Here is a 17440-nt window from a genome sequence, read left to right as displayed (position 1 = left end):
ATTTTCTTGGGAGAGGGTTCCCTGGACCCCCTTCTGTGAGTTCTCGGTACTTCTCTGTACCATATAGAAAACCACAAGGACTGTAAGAATGTGTGCACTTATTTCTCTCCCCATGCCCCCCACCCCGCCCTTTGGAATAGATGCTCCTTGAGAGCTGGGGCTAAGGTTTTGTAGATGTGATGGCCTGGAGGACAGCAGGCTTTGAATAAGCATTTGCTGGACTGAGCACCCAATCCACGCAGGGCCCTGGGGGGCTCCAGAGTTGCAGAAGTCTTGATGACTCCCGCCAGAAGGATGCCCAGGCTGTAGGAGTGAGCTGCAAGCTATGTTCTCAAGCCGCTCCCTCTAGAATAACCTTCTCCATGGTTCCCCAGCTCAGGTGCCACTGACTATCAGAACCTATCACCTGACCTCCCTGGGAGTCCCTGTCAGCCGCTTGCAGAGAACCATAGGATGTCCAAGCTGGAAGGGCCCTTGGAGACCAGCGGCCAGCTTTCTCACTGCATAGATGGGAGGACTGAGGGCCAGAGAAGGCAAGTGCCCAAAGCAGGGACCGTAACCTGTGTCTTCTAACTCCCTGGGCTCCTCTGATGGGAAAGGCAGGCGACCAGAAATTCATACAGCCAGCCTTGATCAGCACGTTGTGAGCAAACCCAGCCATGCATTCCGCCACTCCCGGCATTCCGCGTTTCATTGTGCTTTGCTCTATCGCGCTTCGCAGATGCTGCAGTTTTTATGAACTGAAGTGTCGTGGCCCCATTGCACTGTCAGGTGATGGTTAGCATGTTTTAGCAATGAAGTATTTTCAAATTAAAGTATGTACATTGTTTTTTAGACATAATGCCATGGCACACTTAATAGACTACGGTATAGTGTAAACATAACTTTTATATGCGCTGGAAAACCAAAACGTTCATCTAGCTCACGTTAGCGGGATATTCACTTTACTGCATTGTTCTGGAACCGAAGCCGCAATGTCTCTGGGGTCTGCTTGTATTGCTATTTCAGAACTGTTCTTTTTTTTTTAATTGTATTGAAGTGTAGCTGATTTACAATTTGTTAACTTCTGCTGTACAGCAAAGTGACTCAGTTATACATCTATATATATTCCTTTTCATATTGTTTTCCATTCTGGTTTATCACAGGATATTGAATATAGTTCCCTGGATTTCAGTACTATTCTTGAGCAAAAACCGAGCATAAGCCTCTCAGGGTTTACCCACTTCCTCTGTTGGTCTGGATGCTTCTTTGTGTCTCCATAGGACAGGGGTGGTGTGGTGAGTGGAGAGAGCGTGGGGTTAGAGTCAGACACACCTGTGTTTGCACCCCAGCTCTACTCCTGGAAAGCTGAGTGACCTGGGAAAAACACTTGTGGTCCTAAAACCTGTTTCCTCTTCTGCAAAATTAGGCTAATGATAGCAGGCTCATAGGGTTGTCGGCTTCAGCAAAGTAGACTAGCGAAGACACCTCGTGTAGTGCCTGGCCTGCAGTAGGTGCTCAGAGCCTTTGAATTTCCTTTCTCGTGTCTTCAGTAGGAGTGTGTTGAACCTGCACAGATGGCTGGCATGTGGGGAGAATGGCCTGTTGGCATTTCACTGGAACTCAAGCCAAAATGAAACAACATAACCAGACATTTTATTACATTCCAAAAATATTTACCAAGCATTGAATAGTGAGTGAGCATAGTCATAATACCTAAACTTTTATAACAATGGACATTTTACCCTGTACCAGGCACTATGTAACGGACATTAAATGTCTAACTTTTTATTTCCCCCACAGGCATTCTATTGAGTAGATATAATTAGGCTCATTTCACACTGAGAATATTGAGACTCCAAGTGTTAATGAAGTGACTAATATTACACAGCTAGTTAAATGGCAACACCAGGTGGGGTTCCTGCCTGACCCCAAAGTGCACACGGGGTGTCTTCCTCCCCTGTGCTGGGCACTGGGGCGGTGCTGACAGGCGGAAGCTGTGTGTGTTACATTCTCTGCCCTGAAATAGCACGTAGGCTCAGAGGGAGACAGTCTGTGAACCAGAAACCATCCCACCTGGCAGAACAAAGTTTGTACCAGAAGAATAATTAATGTGGGAGAGAAGGAAAAATGATTCTTGCTGACTCCAGGCATCTAAAGGAAGTCAGAACTTCTACACAGGGATTTCTCATGGCACCAGGTGTTCCTAAAAACACCCAGAAGGCCGTTATTTATTATCAGGTCCATTGTAAAATGGGGAAACCAAGATCAGAAAGGTGTGGTGACTTGCCCGAAGTCACATAGCTAGGAAGTAGCAGCGTCTGGATTAGACTTCCTTTCTTTCTGTCTCCTCGGCATCCTTCTGCTTCTTGAGCTCGTGAAGGGATCCACAGAGGGGGGCTGTGTGAGCTGTAACTTAGAGGATACATACTGTTCTTCAGAAAGAGGAGGGCAGGCCCGGATGAGGGCAGAGCATGGACAGAGGTACTGAGGTCGGACCCTGCCTACAACAGGCAGTGTTGGGCATTGGCCCAGGTGGTTTCCAGATGCGGGTGGAAGGACAGATGAGGCAGGGTGGTGCTTTGGGCAGCGTGCCTGGGAGCTTTCCTCGGGACTGAGGCAGGCGGGCTCTGCCTTCTCCACTCGGGTCTGAGGCCCTCTGGTGGTGCCGGCAGCTGCAGACAGACACTACGCAGGACTATTATTGATCCCTGGAATCCCTTTTTGCATGCCAGCACCCTCCCTCCGTGTCAGCTTTGCAGCCCAGCACAGATTGAGCGGCAGCTGAATTGACATGAGTTGAATAAAACTCCCAGTAATTATGGGCTCTCGACCGGCCCGGTTGTCCAAATCAATGTCAGCAGTAATGGACAGGCCCTGTTGACAGATTGAGGCTGAGCGGGAGGGGGCGGGGGACGGGGAGCTTTCCCCACTCACTCCCATTCCTGGCGGTGCTCCAGAGGCCTCCTGGGATAAGGAGCAGCAGGCTCACGCAGTCGCTAATCAACGGGGCGGTTCTTACTAAAGGACTCAGCGCATGGGATGCTCACTAACCTCGCCAGCAAAATGGGTGTATCTCAGAGGCGCCTCTGAGTTTTGTTGTGGGGATTTGTAGAAATAGCACATGGGAAATATGCAGCCCATGGGAGGTGCTCGATAAATAGCCATTTCATTTCCTTCCTTGCTTCCTTCCCTTCCTCTTCCCAGGATTCTGTATCTGATCTGTGCACCCAAGACTATCCTGCCAGCATCCTCTCTGAGTCCCCTGGTTAACTCATCATAGGGACCTTCCCATAAGGTGCTCAGAATCCTTGTGTAGCCCAAGCCAGTCTGAACCGCTTGTGACATCACAGGCAGGCCGCCTCCATGTGGATCAGGGGAAAGAGCACCTCACTGACAATTTAGGGAATCTTCAGTGGTGGGCACAGCCTGCCTCTCCCTTGCTGTGTGACCTTAGGCAAATCACTTGGCCTCTCTGGGCTTTAGTTTCCTCATCTGAAGAGTGAATAGGATGATATTGGTCCTACCTTAGCATTGATGGGAAAAGCAAAAGCTGCCTGTGGTGGTGTTCTCCCTCCTCTCCACATGTAATGGGTCTCCTTCCATTGCTTTCAGAATGTATTTCCTATCTGGGGGAAAGTAATACGCTATCCACAACAGGAGTTACCGCTTTTTGAGCACCTGCCATTGTGGCAGGTCTGGGGCAGGTACCTGATCTAGTTTGGTTCTCTCACAAGCCCAGAGAGGTAGGAGTGACTCTCTCCAGTGGAGAGATGTGGAAACCAAGGCTCAGGGAATCCAGGGCACACAGCAAGGAAGTGGTTTGGCCGGATTTCACTCGCAGCTGTGGGGATGCTTTGTAGCTGCCAGCGTGCTCAGCCTTTCATTCACGCCTAAGCTCACAGTTGCCGTTGTCTCATTTAATCTTGACCGTGATCTTATGGGGCAGTGCTACTGTTAGGAAGCAGCGCTCTTCCCAGGAGGTGGTACTATCATTCCGCTTCCATTGGCAATGAGAGAGAAAGCAAATGCTTACGGAGCCCTTGGAGGAGGACAAAGCTTTGCCCATGGTTAGGCAGGTTTGGAGGCATCCTTGTGATTTCTTAAAGTGCGCTCCCTCAATCAAAGGAAATTCTCCATTTTCTTCTGAAATACTTTAGACCTAGTTCTCCCCTTTTCAAGATCCATAGTTGCTTTGGTACAAACCCAAGCACCTCGGAGCTAAAAGGCTTCTCCAACTTCCTATTGCCCAATTCCTTCATTTTACAGCAGAGGAAACAGACTCAGAGGGTGGGATGTGCTTGCCTGAAGCCATCCAGCGAGTCAGAGACCGACGCCAGGCAGAACTGGAACTCAGCGCTCTGGAGAGCCTTTCCCATGCATCTATAGAGGGCTGGCTAGGATCTCGCTTCTTATCTCCAGCATCCCATCTGCCTCCCGCTTCCACTTTGAGGACAGGCTCAGAGAAGCCTCGATGAGCTCAAGGTGACAGCCAGTACGAGGCTGGGTCTAAGCTGGAGCTCTTTCCATTACCCCATGCTGCCTGTCAGGCCCCAGGTTGTAGAGGAGAGTAGAAGTACCACATTCCTGTCTCCCAGGGCCCAGGGAGGGGCAGGGCTCATCCTCCAGCACCACTGGGAAACCCCCCAGGCTTATTCACTACATGAGTCAATCCGACCCCAGGAAAAGTTATTCTGTTTTGCAAGTTGGTTGTTTTTCCTTCTGCTTAGAACAGCTGGTCCACCTTCTAGACTTGGGGGGTGGGGTGGTAGAACAGCTCATTACAAATTTTGTGCTGGGAGCAATTTGCATTCCATAATTAATGAACATTAAAATGCATAATTACAAACAGAAACAAATGGCTTGGTGCTGATGAAAAGTCAGGCTGGGAAGGAGCCAGAGGCACAGGGGATGGAGGAGGAGGCTGGAGAGAGCCTGGCAGGGCCAGCCTGTGCTGGAAACAGCTGGGAATCCCCCAGTTGCCTCCCCTCCACCTGCTAAGATCCTTAAGGCTTTAAGCCTTAGGGATCCAGGCCCAGGGTCTTCCTGTGGGTTCTCTTCTGAGATGGGGCAGAATGGGGGCTGCGAAGCTCCGGGGCCCAGCTGACCTGAGTTAGACCCCAAGCTCTCTCACCTACTTACTATAAAGCCTGAGGCAAAGGAGAAACACTCCAGGGATTGGGGTTATTCTCAGCTGGACCTGCCCCCTTTCTCCTACCCACTCCTTGTCCCCCAGAGCCCACCTCCCAAGGCTCCTTGTGTGAGCTCTAAGAAAGTACTTGGAGATAACTGAATTCACTTACTTCAGTAATCTCTTCAAAGTAGCAAGTCGAATCACTTATTCCTCTGCCAACAACCCTCCAGTGCCTTCCAGTTATACTTGAATAAACTCGAGATGCCTTCTCATGACAGAAGCCCGGGGTCAGTAACTTTTTTGTATAAAGGACCACACAGTAAAGATTTTAGGCTTTGCAAGTCACACGTGGTCCTTTTGTGTGTGTGTGTCTCATATTCTTCTTTAAAAATCAAACAAAACAAACAAACAAAACAACTTTAAAAATGTAAAGGAACATTTTTAGCTCTGGGGCTGTGCAAAAATAGGCTGTGGGGGGGAGTGGAGTTCTTTTCTCTGTTCCACTAAAAACAACTAAAAACTCTGGAGGTTATATATAAAACAAACTGTGAGAAGTGGAGAGAAGAGAAGGCGGCAGACCAGTTAGGGATTTTGAGACACGAGGAAGGACATGGTGGTCATTCCCTGGGTTTTCTTTTTGCCTCATAGGTCCCAAACTTGGAGCTCAAGGAGACAGCAACTCAGAAAGGCTGATAGATAATGACACAAACAAGCGAACAAAAAGAAAAAAAAAAAAAAAAAACCTGCTTTCTTAAGGCAAAGTATCAGGAAAAGGGCAGCTGACCAAGATAGAAAATTTTAGGTGCTAACCATTCTATTCAGGCCAAACATCACAGAAAATTATAATAATACTAACAAGGATAACAACATGCCTCCTCCCCCACCCATGCTAATAAAGGCCAAGGAGGGAACTAGATGCCATCCTTGGCAGGCTGTACTGAGACCATCTGCCAACCCAGTTCCCTCTCCCTGCTGGAGTGGTGTCAGACAAGGTCAAGTAAGGAGCCAGGACTTTAATCCCCACTGAGAGGTAATGAGCAGCCCTCCTCCCCCCATCCAAGGTCCATCCAGTGTCAGTGGAGACTAAATAAAGAGCCTGCACTTCACCCCAACCTTCAGTAATAGGGTACTCTTCCCCTCCCTGCTGAGGTATTGCCAGAGGAGGCCTAGTAGAAAGTCAGGACCATTGACCATTGATCAGTAGTGATGAAACCAACCCCCAGCCCGTCCAGATGGTGTCAGTGGGGAACAGTAACTCAGCACACCTAACCATTCCCATCCAGGAAACTATCAGTGGAGTCCCAATAGGGAGTCAGCTTCCCACCACCCCCCAGCAGTAATGAGGACCCTTCCCTCTTGGGTATCAGTGGAGGCCAAGTGGGGAAACTGGGATTCTGCCTCCCCCTGACAATAACAAGGTGTGTCTCCCCTTTCACCTGCTGGAGCAGTGTCAGAAAAAGCCAAACTTAAAAATATATATTTAAGATTCAGAATTTTAAAAAGAATATAACATAATGTCCCAAATATCTAGGTTTCCATTGGGAATCACTTGTCATACCAAGAACCAGGGAGATCTCAAACAGAACGAAAAGAGACAACCAGTAAATGCCACTACCAAGATAACAGAGATATTAGAATTATCTGACAAATATGTTGCAATAGCCATCATAAAGATGCTTAGGCAAGCGATTATACGCACAAATGGAAAAAAAAAATCTCAGCAAAGAAGTAAAAGATATAAAGGAGAAGCAAATGGAAATTATGTAACTGAAAAATACAATAATTGATTTACAAGATGCAGTGGATTGACTCACCAGCAGAATGGAGAGGACAAGGAAATAATCAATGAACTGGAAGATAGAACAGTAGAAATTACCCACTCTGAACATCAAGAGAAAATAGATTGGAAAAGAAAATGAACACAGTCTCATGGGCCTGTGGGACTGTGAAAAAAGATCTAACATTTGTGTCATTGGGGGCCCAGAAGAAGAGAAGAAAGAGAGCAGGACTAAAAAAGTACTCAAAGAAATTATGGCTACAGACTTCTAATTTAGCAAAATGACTCATTCTACAGATTCAAAAAGCTGAGCAAACTCAAGGATAAACACAAAGAAATCCACACCAACACATCATAGTCAAATTTCTGAAAATATCTTTAGCTTTTCAAAAGAAAAAATCTTATTAACAAGGAGAGAGAAATGACATCTATAGGGGAAACACAGTTTGAATGATGGTGGAATTCTCATAAGAAATCATGGAGGCCAGAAGGAAGTGGCACAACATTTTTCAAGTGCTAAATGAAAAAGAGCTGTCAATGCAGAATCCTATGTCCAATAAAATATCCTTTAGAAATGAAGGAGAAATGAAGACATTCTCAGATGAAGGAAAACTAAGAGACTTAGTCTAAATAAATGGCTAATGAAAGTTACCAAACAAAAAGGAAGTCATAAAAGAAGGGATCTTGGAACACTGGGAAGGAAGAAAACACAGTTAGCAAAACTATAGGTAAATGCATTAGACCTTCCTTCTCCTCTTCATTGTGTTTGATGGTTAAAGCCAAAATGATAGCAGTGTCTGATGTGATTCTGAATACAATCCACCCAATATCCCTAGGTTTCATATCCACGGATTACACCAACCTCTGATGTAAATTTCCCAGCTGGTTGAATTTGTGGATGGGAAACCTGCAGTTGTGGAGGGCTGAGTGTATTTATTGCACCAGGCCATATGAGGGACTTGAGCATCGGTGGAGGTTGGTATCTGTGTGGACCCCTGGAACCAATCTGCTATGGATACCAAGGGACAACTGTATATTTAGAGGAATATTTAAGAAAATTACGTTATAAATGGGAGAGGATAAAGGGACATAAAGAGAAGTAAGCTTTCTTTTTAAAAAAAATTATTTATTTTTATTTTTGGCTGTGTTGGGTCTTCGTTGCTGCATGCAAGCTTTCTGTAGTTGCGGTGAGCAGGGGCTATTCTTCGTTGCCGTGCACGGGTTTCTCATTGCGGTGGCTTCTCTTGTTGCGGAGCATGGGCTCTAGGTGCGTGGGCTTCAGCAGTTGTGGCATGCAGGCTCAGTAGTAGTGGCTCACGGGCTCTAGAGTACAGGCTCGGTAGTTGTGGCACATGGGCTCAGTTGCTCTGCGGCATGTGGGATCTTCCCAGACCAGGGCTCGAACCCGTGTCCCCTTCATTGGCTTCTTAACCACTGCGCCACCAGGGAAGTCCCAAGAGAAGTAAGCTTTCTACACATCACTTAAACTGGTAAAATAATGGCACCAGTACACTATGGTAAGTTATGCATACTAGAACGACCACTAAAAACTTTACAAAGAGATGTACCCCCAAAATATTATAGATAAATTAAAAAGAATTTCTAAAAAATGTTCAAGTAACCCACAGGAAGGTAAGGCAAGGAAAGCAGAGAAATGAAAAGCAGAGATGAGAAAACAGAAAGTAAACCAGTGGACTTAAGTTCTAAGCTATCAATAATCACATTAAATGTAAGTGATCTAAATACACAAATTAAAGACAGAAATTGGCAGAGTGGGTTAAAAATCATGACCCAAATATATGCTCTCTACAAGACATTCACTTCACATATAATGATTTAGGCAGGTTGAAAGTAAACAGATCAGAGAAGACACATACATAGCAAACAAAAGCTGGAGCAGCTGTATTAATATCATATAAAGTAGGCCTTAGAGCAAAGAAGGTTATCAGAGAAGGACACTGTATAATAATGAAAGGGCTGCCCACCAGGAAGACATAGAAATCATAGATATTTATGCATCAGACAACAGAGCTGCAAAATGTATGAAGCAAAAACTAATTGAACTGAAAGGAAAAGTAGACTAATCCGCAGTTATAGTTGGATCCTTCCACACCCCTCCCCCCACAACTGATACAACACTTAGACAGGAAGTTAGCAATGGTATAGATTAGGTTAGTAACACCTCCAACCAAAAGGATCTAGTTAACATTTATAGAACACTGCACAGCAACAACAGAATGCTCATTCTTTTTAAGTACCTATGGGACATGTGCTGAGATGGACCATATTCTGGACCTTGGTAAAAGGCTCAACATATATAAAGAATTTAAATCATACAGAGTGTGTTCTCCAGCCACCACAGAATCAAACTAGAAAGCAATAACAGATGACAGAAAAATCTCTAAATACTTGGAAACTACACATTTCTAAATAATGCATGGGTTGAGAGGAAGTCTCAAGGGCGATTGAAAATACATTGAACTGAATGAAATAAAAATACAGTATATCAAAATTTATGGGACACAGCTCGCACAGTAATACATCTTTTCCTCAAAGTAAAAGTCTTTATATTTAATGAGGAGGAAATTTATAGCCATAAATGCATACATTAGATAAAAAGTTTCAAATTAATAATCTAAGTTCCCCACCTCGAGAACCTACAAAAAGGAGAACAAAAGAAGCTCAAAGCAAACAGAAGAAAGGAAATCAATGCAATTGAAAACAGAAAAATAGATAAAGTCAATGAAACCAAAAAAAAAAAAAAAAAAGAAGATTCTTTGAAAATGTCAAGAAAATTGAAAAAAGATAAACAAAACAGCAAGACTTTTAAAGAAAAGAAGAGGAAAGACACAAGTTACCAATATCAGGAATGAGACGGATAATATCACTACAGACCCTGCAGATGTCAAAAGGATTAATAAAGGAATGTTACAAATAGCTATACACACATATATTTGACAACCTAGATTAAATGGATCAATTCCTTGAAAAATGCAAAATATCACGTCACCCAATATGAAATAGATATTTGAATAGCCCTATAACTACTAAGAAAATTGAAATTGTAACTTAAAAACTCCCCCAAAAGAAATCTCTAAGCTTGAGTAGTTTCACTGGAGATGTAAACCTCAGTGTAAGTCTCACGCTTCATACAAAAATTAACTTGAAGTGTATCACAGAATTAACTGTAAAACATAAAGCTATAACACTTCTAGAACACACACATACACACACACGAGAAAATATTTGAGATTTGAGCTTGGCAAAGAGTTCTTAGATTCCAAGATATAGATTTTATGATACATAAAAGAGAAAATAACTTGGATTTCATCAAAATTAGAAACATTTGCTCTGTGAAAGCTCAGTTGAAAAAGATGAGAAGACAAATTACAGAGTGGGAGAGAAAATATTTGCAAACTGCATATTTGACAAAAGTCTAGTGTCTAGACTATATAAAGAACTTCCAAACCTTAACAATTAAAAACAAACAATCCAATTAGAAAATGAAAAAAAGACACTGAGAGACATCTCACTGAAAACGATATAAAGGTGGAAAATAAACACAAAAGATGTTCAGCATCGTTAACGATTAGAGACATACAAATTAAAACCACAGTGGATGGGCTTCCCTGATGGCACAGTGGTTAGGAATCCGCCTGCCAATGCAGGGGACACCGGTTCGAGCCCTGGTCCGGGAAGATCCCACGTGCCGCAGAGCAACTAAGCCCGTGCGCCACACCTGCGCTCTAGAGCCTGCACTGTAGAGCCTGCATGCCACAACTACCGAAGCCCGCGCGCCTAGAGCCTGTGCTCCGCAACAAGAGAAACTGCCGCGGTGAGAAGTCTGCACACCTCAACGAAGAGTAGCCCCCACTTGACGCAACTAAAGAAAGCCCACGCACAGCAACGAAGACCCACCACAGCCAAAAATAAATGAATGAATGAGTGAAAAAACACAGTGGAGGTATTATTACACACCTGTCAGGATGTGTAAATAAAATGAAAAATATTGACGACATCAAATGCTGATGAGGATGTGGAGAAACTGGATCGCTCATGTTTTGCTGGTGGGGATTTAAAATAGTACAACCGCCCTGAAAACGTTTGGCAGCTTCCTAAAAATATTAAACATGTAACGACCGTACAACCCGGAAATTATACTCCATGGCTTTTTTTTTTTCCCCAGAGACATGAAAATGTATGTCCACACAAAAACTTGCACACTCACGTTTGTAGCAACATTATTCATAATAGCCAAGAACTGGAAACAACCCACATGTCCTTCATCAGGCAAACAGTTAAACTATATAAAAGGAGCTAAATATTGATACATGAAGACACCTGGATGAATATGAGAATTATGCTAAGTGAAAAAAACCCTAACAGGTCACAAACTGTATGGTTTTATTTATGTAACATTCTTGAAATGACAACATTATAGAAATGGAGAGCATATTAGTGGTTGCCAAGTATTAAGGAAGGGAGTCAAGTGAGCAGTGAGTATGGCTTTAAAAAGGCAAGAAGAGGAATCTATGTAGTGATGGAAACGTTTTGTATCTTGATTATCAATGTATATACCCTGGTTGTCATATTTTGATATAGTTTTGCAAGATATTACTATTGAGGAAAACTGGTAACACTCTGGATCTCTCTGTATTGTATTATTTCTTACAGTTGCATGTGAATCTATTATAAGCATCTCAAAATAGTAATATATATATATAACTAAAAAAAAAAAAAAGCACAGGCCTCTAACTGGATTTGGCCTGCAGGCCATAGTGTGCCAACTTCTTGGCTTAAGTGATTTGGTCACTTTCTACGTCTCACCCCTTGCCTTGTACCAACATTGCTTCCCCCTGTCTCACAGAGCTTCAGCTGCATTGGCTTCCTCTGTTCCATGGACAGGCCAACACTGTTCCTGCCTCAGGACTTTGATACGTGCTGTTCCTTCTTGGGTAACTCTTCCCACTTATACTCACCTGGGAGATTCCACTTATTGTTCAGGCTTAGTTCAAGTGCTGAATGTATGCCTCCTTTATCCCCGTTCACTTTTTATCATGTTGCACTTTTGTTGTACCTTTTTACTCTATGAAATAATCATTTTACTTCTTGTTAATTATTTGTCTTCTCCCTAGAATTTAAGCCCCATGAGAGCAGGGTCTTGCTTGTCTTCTTTACTCCTGCATGTCCAGCACCCAGCATCCTTGCTTAGCACTGAGTAGATGTTCAATATACATTTGTTAAATGGTCCAAAGAAGGACTCATATGGATGAGAAAGAAAAGATAAACGGATAGTGCCAGTTAGGTTTTATGGGAGGGAATGGGTTCATTCATTTATCATTTGTTCCACTTACCCATTCATTTATCCTTCATTTATTGAGTGCCTATTGTGTGCCAGGTTCTGAGCCAGATTCTTGGGTTTTTTGTTTTTTGTTTTTTGTTTTTTTTGCGGTACACAGGCCTCTCACTGTTGTGGCCTCTCCCGTTGCGGAGCACAGGCTCCAGATGCGCAGGCTCAGCGGCCATGGCTCACGGACCCAGCCGCTCCGCGGCATGTGGGATCTTCCCGGACCCGGGCACAAACCCGCGTCCCCCGCATCGGCAGGCGGACTCTCAACCACTGTGCCACCAGGGAAGCCCCAGAGCCAGATTCTTTAGGTTGTTTTCTCATAGGGTCACCAGAAATGCCTCCCAGAGAGGCATTCTTATTTCCGTCTTACAGATGAGAAGCCTGAGGCTGTCTTTGAGGTGAAGCACTTGCCTAGATGCTCAGTGTCAAAGGCCTGTGTGCAATTCAAGACTAACATCAGTCCTACTGGTCCCGTCTTCAAGGTGTTGCCTCCATTTAAGGAAGAAAAGCTGAGGCCCAATTAGGTTCAAGGTCACCGGGCGGGTGAGTGGTGTACCTGAGAAGAGTTCTGATCTTCCTCTCTCTAGTACACCAGAATCTCCGTTTTGCCCCAATGACATTCATCTCTTTCCTCTAAGAAGATATCCCCGACCCAAGCCTGCCTACTCCAATATTCCCCAATCACATTTGCAGAATTTCCATTTTCCCATTCAAGTTATACTGTGCTTCTTCATGTTTGCTTTGTAACTAGTGCTCTGTCTGACGGATACATGTATTTCTCATTTCTCAAACTAGATCCTAAGCTTCTTAATCATACCCAGAACGGCAGCTACCATTTGCCAAACACTGTGCGAAGCACTTGTTACATTTATCTCACTGTATTAGTTATCTTTTGCTGTGTAACAGATTATACCCAAATTGGGCATCTTAAAACAAAAAGCATTTATTATCTCACACCATTTTTTTTTTTTCTTTTTTGCGGTACGCAGGCCTCTCACTGTTGTGGCCTCTCCCGTTGCGGAGCACAGGCTCCGGACGCGCAGGCTCAATGGCCATGGCTCAGGGGCCCAGCCGCTCCGCAGCATGTGGGATCTTCCCGGACCGGAGCACGAACCCGTGTCCCCTACATCGGCAGGTGGACTCTCAACCACTGCGCCACCAGGGAAGACCCTCACACCATTTTTAAAGATTAGAAATTTAGGAGTGGCTTAGCAAACTGGGTGGTTTAAGAAAATAGAAATGTATTTTCTCAAGGTTCTGGAGGCCAGAAATCTGAAATCAAGATTGTCAACAGGGTCTTCCTCCCTCAAAGGGCTCCAGGGGAGAAAGCATCCTTGTCTCTCCAGCTTCTGGTGGCTGCAGCACTTGGTGACTTGTGGCCACATCGCTCCAATCTGCGCTCTATCCCCATGTGGTCCTTTGCATGTGTGTAATCTCTCTGTGCCTCTTTTTTATAAGGACATTTGTGACAGCATTTAGAGCTACCTAGATAGATAATCCCCATTAGTCTCCTCATCTCAAGAGCTTTAATATAATTACATCTGCAAAATAACGTTACCATAGAAGGTAACATTCACAGGTTCCGAGGGTTAAGATGGGGACGTATCTTTGGGAGCCATTATTAGCCCTGCCACACCACCTCATAGGTTTGCCATAAGGATTAACTACGTTAAATTAGATACAGTGTTTAGATTATGCCTGGAATATAGAACATATTGTTTTAAAGAATAAAAGTGGTAGGGAATCAGTGGGGGGTGGAAAGAACTGTGAGTAATACCCCGCCCCAGATATCTCCTGTTACCTGGTGAGAAGGTCAGCCCTTCCTTCCAGCACTCACCCCTACATCTCTGCAGACAGATGACCCAGCCCCAGGTACCAGCACACAGCTCCCAATGACCCCATGACTAGGTGCCTTTCTGTCTGACAGTGAATGTTCTGAGACAAGCAGGGGCCTCCTCTAAGCTTGTATTAATATGTACAGCACTTCACTCCCATAGAAAATTGATTTTTCTTTTTAAGCACAAAATGTAGCCAGTTTTATAACCTTTCTGCAGCTTGACAAAGGCCATTTATAACCAACTCTCTCTGTCACCCTTCCTGGCGCCAGTCTCAAATGTCTTGAAGAACTCTCTCGTGCATCTGTAATTATGAATTCTTCTTAGGCAAAATTTAATTTCTAAGAGAGATGACCTTTTTTGGTTATTGTGGTTTTTGTAAATTAATTTTGAGGTGTGTGTTTTGTTATTGATGTTGTTCAGGATGACGGCTTGGGGAGGGGAAGAGGGAGCTGGTTGGGAGGAGAGGAGAGGAACGTTGGGAGGGCGTTTTAATCAGCGATGTCCAGTGATAGATGAGGAGGGCCAGGCTCTGGGTGTTAATCTTGGTGGACAGGAAATGTCAGCAGGGTGACTGAAATTAAAACCTAGTACCTCATTTTCTCTCCCAAACGCAGGAGAATTGGAACTTCTTCTCCATCTGCTGGACTGGAGATGAGCTCAGCCTCATCAAATGATGGGAAACTAAATTAAATAACTAGGTGGTTCTACCGAGGGTATAAGAGCTTCCATTTACGGAGCACTTAGCAGGTACACCCTTAGCTGGGCACACCAGAAGAGCATTCGACTGAGGTCACTCAAGGTTGGAATTGTTGAGCTTTTAAGGGACCAGAGGGCAACCCGTTTGGTTACCTGGAGGAAAGTTCACATGGCCTGGCAGAGGGTTTGATATCATCTGCAGAGGACCTTGGCTGTCAGCTTTAGGAAGATTCGCTTTGTTGTTGTTTAGAATTCATTTATTTATTTAAGCTGGGGAGTGATGCTACTTAGAAATATCACTCTGGAGACCATTAGGAGGATGGTATACAGCAGGCCAGACTGCAGGCCAGCAGACTGTGTAGGAGGCCTTTGTGAAGATGCAGGAGTCTCATTTAGGACTTCAGGTACTAGGATGGAGAAGAGGTGACACATTCAAGACAGGAAGGAAGAGAACTCACATTTGATGAGTACCAAATTTCATGCCAAATTCTGAAGTAAGTTATGCAGCCCCTGTGGTCCAGCTTAAGCTTGACAACAAATCCACAGATGCAGGTGCTAGGCTCGTTTAACAGATAAGGAAGTTGAAGCTCAGAGAGGGTGAGTAACTTGCCCCAGATCACACAGGGAGAAGGGAAAGATCTGGAACTTAAACTCATATTGGTAAAAGCTCTTTAAAATATATCTGGCCGCCTCCCATGGTGACCCTATTGGACAATAATAATAAACACAATAATGATGATGATCCCAGCGGTATTAGTATTCATAGCAGCTCACTTTTGCTGTGTGGTTGCCATACAAGCCACAGAGTTCTAAGTACTTTGCACACACTATCTCCCTTCATTCTCATAATTTTACAAGATAGATATCGACAAAAGCTCCATTTTACAGGTGGGCACACTGAGGTTCAGAGAGGTAAAGGAATTTATCCAAGGCCACACAGCTATTAGGTGGTCAAATGAGACTTTGAACCTGTCTCTACAGTCCCGACACCTGCCCCTTTTCAGAAGGTGGGAGGAGAGGGCGTGATGAGACCCTCCACTTCTTCAGCTGTAACCACCCTGTTGCTGTCTCTCTGAGCAGTGCCCTGAGGAGCTGAGGCCCATGAAGGACGGCTCCGGCTGCTATGATCACTCCAAAGGCATCGACTGCTCTGATGGCTTCAACGGTGGCTGCGAGCAGCTGTGCCTGCAGCAAACACTGCCTTTGCCCTACGATGCCACCTCCAGCACCATCTTCATGTTCTGCGGGTGAGTCTCTGTCCCCGAGGCCCGGCCTCTCCCTTCACAGCAGTGGGAGGGATGCAGGAAAAAGATCAGGAACTACAGCCTGGCCCAGCTGGGACTGACCTTCAATGAAATGGCCTTTCTTCCTCTGCTTTTTCAGCCCAAGAGGAAAAAGGCAACAATATAACCTTTGGTTGGGGATTGAAAAGAAGAATGGAAGAAGAAAAATAAATAATTGATTAGTGGTTATGACAAATGGAATCCTTGCTCAGGCTACATCCTAGGGTCAGGATTTTTTTCTGCAAAAGTCTCTTGCCCCTTCTGCATCACCCTGTAGCCACGGTCAGTGTATTTTGGAGACAAAAGCAGGCACCGTGAAGGTGTCCCTGAGAAACCAGCAGGTGTGGTGCTTAAGAACACGGGCTTAGCCTGGGCTTTCAACTTTCTTTCTGCAGGGATTAAGCAGTGCCAAGTTCAGAGGTTACCCCCTCTTTGTCCTAATGCCCCTATCAATAATGATAATTAATTGGGGGAGCTGAGGTGGAAAAGAAACAATGCAGGCAAAGCTCAGAGTTCTCGCTCATGCTAAGAAATCAGCTGAGTTTTAAACTTAGTATGAGACTGAAAGAGGGGGTCACGTTAAGACCAACTTGCTGGGTGACCTGGGACAAGTCACTGTCCCTCTCTGGGCTGCAGTTTGACGACTTGTGAAATGATATCTTCGACAACGACGCCTAATAGTTGTTCCAATTTATCTTGTTCTCCTTGTTGAAAAAGTCTGCAGTGGGAGTTACCTCTGCCATGGAGAGCTTCTAGCATAGCATTTGGTCCTCAGCAGTCACTCAAGAAAATGGCAGCCTTTTTTCTTCTCTTCGTTCCCTTTCTGATGATGCCTTCATATTAGAAAATTTGCTCATTTTTTGACTCAGAAAAATAATTCTTTGCTTGTGCAAGATGGTTGGTCATTGAAGGGTGCTCAGTGCTTTACTAAGATAGAAAAGCAGAATAAAGTGTAAACAAATTTTTCAGTCCTACGTATTACGAAAGAGGAGGTGGGGGAATGTGTATGGGTTTAATCTCAGTTTAACAGAAAATTAACTTTACCTGCATGGTTCTAGTCCATGGGGTCTGGTTTTCCTTCTGGGGCTTATTTCAGGGTCTCCCCACCCCAGCCCCAGTTACACTGGGTGCTGCAGGCGCCCTTGAGCAGTTGTTAAAGCAACTTGCCAGAGGCCCTAGATATGTATCAGTCAGATAAATAAGAAATAAAGTATTGTATGCAGACGTGAACTTATAGGGTCTCTCCTCAGTTTAAGTGACTGCAGGGCGGTGTTGAGTAAATTATGCGTGGGCTTAAATCTGAGACTTGAATAGTAAATCAGCTGTGTTCTTATCATTGTTATTGCACTTGGGGGGAGAAGTGTCCTTCTGTTGCAAATTGTA

At 44.5% G+C, this 17440-nt stretch overlaps 1 protein-coding gene across 3 annotated transcripts in view; it reads left to right on the top strand.

The window, feature by feature from the left end:
- ASTN2 (astrotactin 2) overlaps positions 1 to 17440 on the top strand; it is a 914376-nt gene that overhangs the window by 570495 nt on the left and 326441 nt on the right. For all 3 annotated transcript variants that reach the window (XM_065878807.1, XM_065878806.1, XM_065878804.1), the window contains one exon: positions 15855 to 16021. In XM_065878807.1, the coding sequence (XP_065734879.1) occupies positions 15855 to 16021 (167 nt within the window). The remainder of the gene's footprint in view (positions 1 to 15854; positions 16022 to 17440) is intronic.

This window comes from Phocoena phocoena, chromosome 6, assembly GCF_963924675.1.
Source record: "Phocoena phocoena chromosome 6, mPhoPho1.1, whole genome shotgun sequence".
In the NCBI taxonomy this organism is placed as follows: domain Eukaryota; kingdom Metazoa; phylum Chordata; class Mammalia; order Artiodactyla; family Phocoenidae; genus Phocoena; species Phocoena phocoena.
This window is presented reverse-complemented; position numbering and strand designations above follow the sequence as displayed.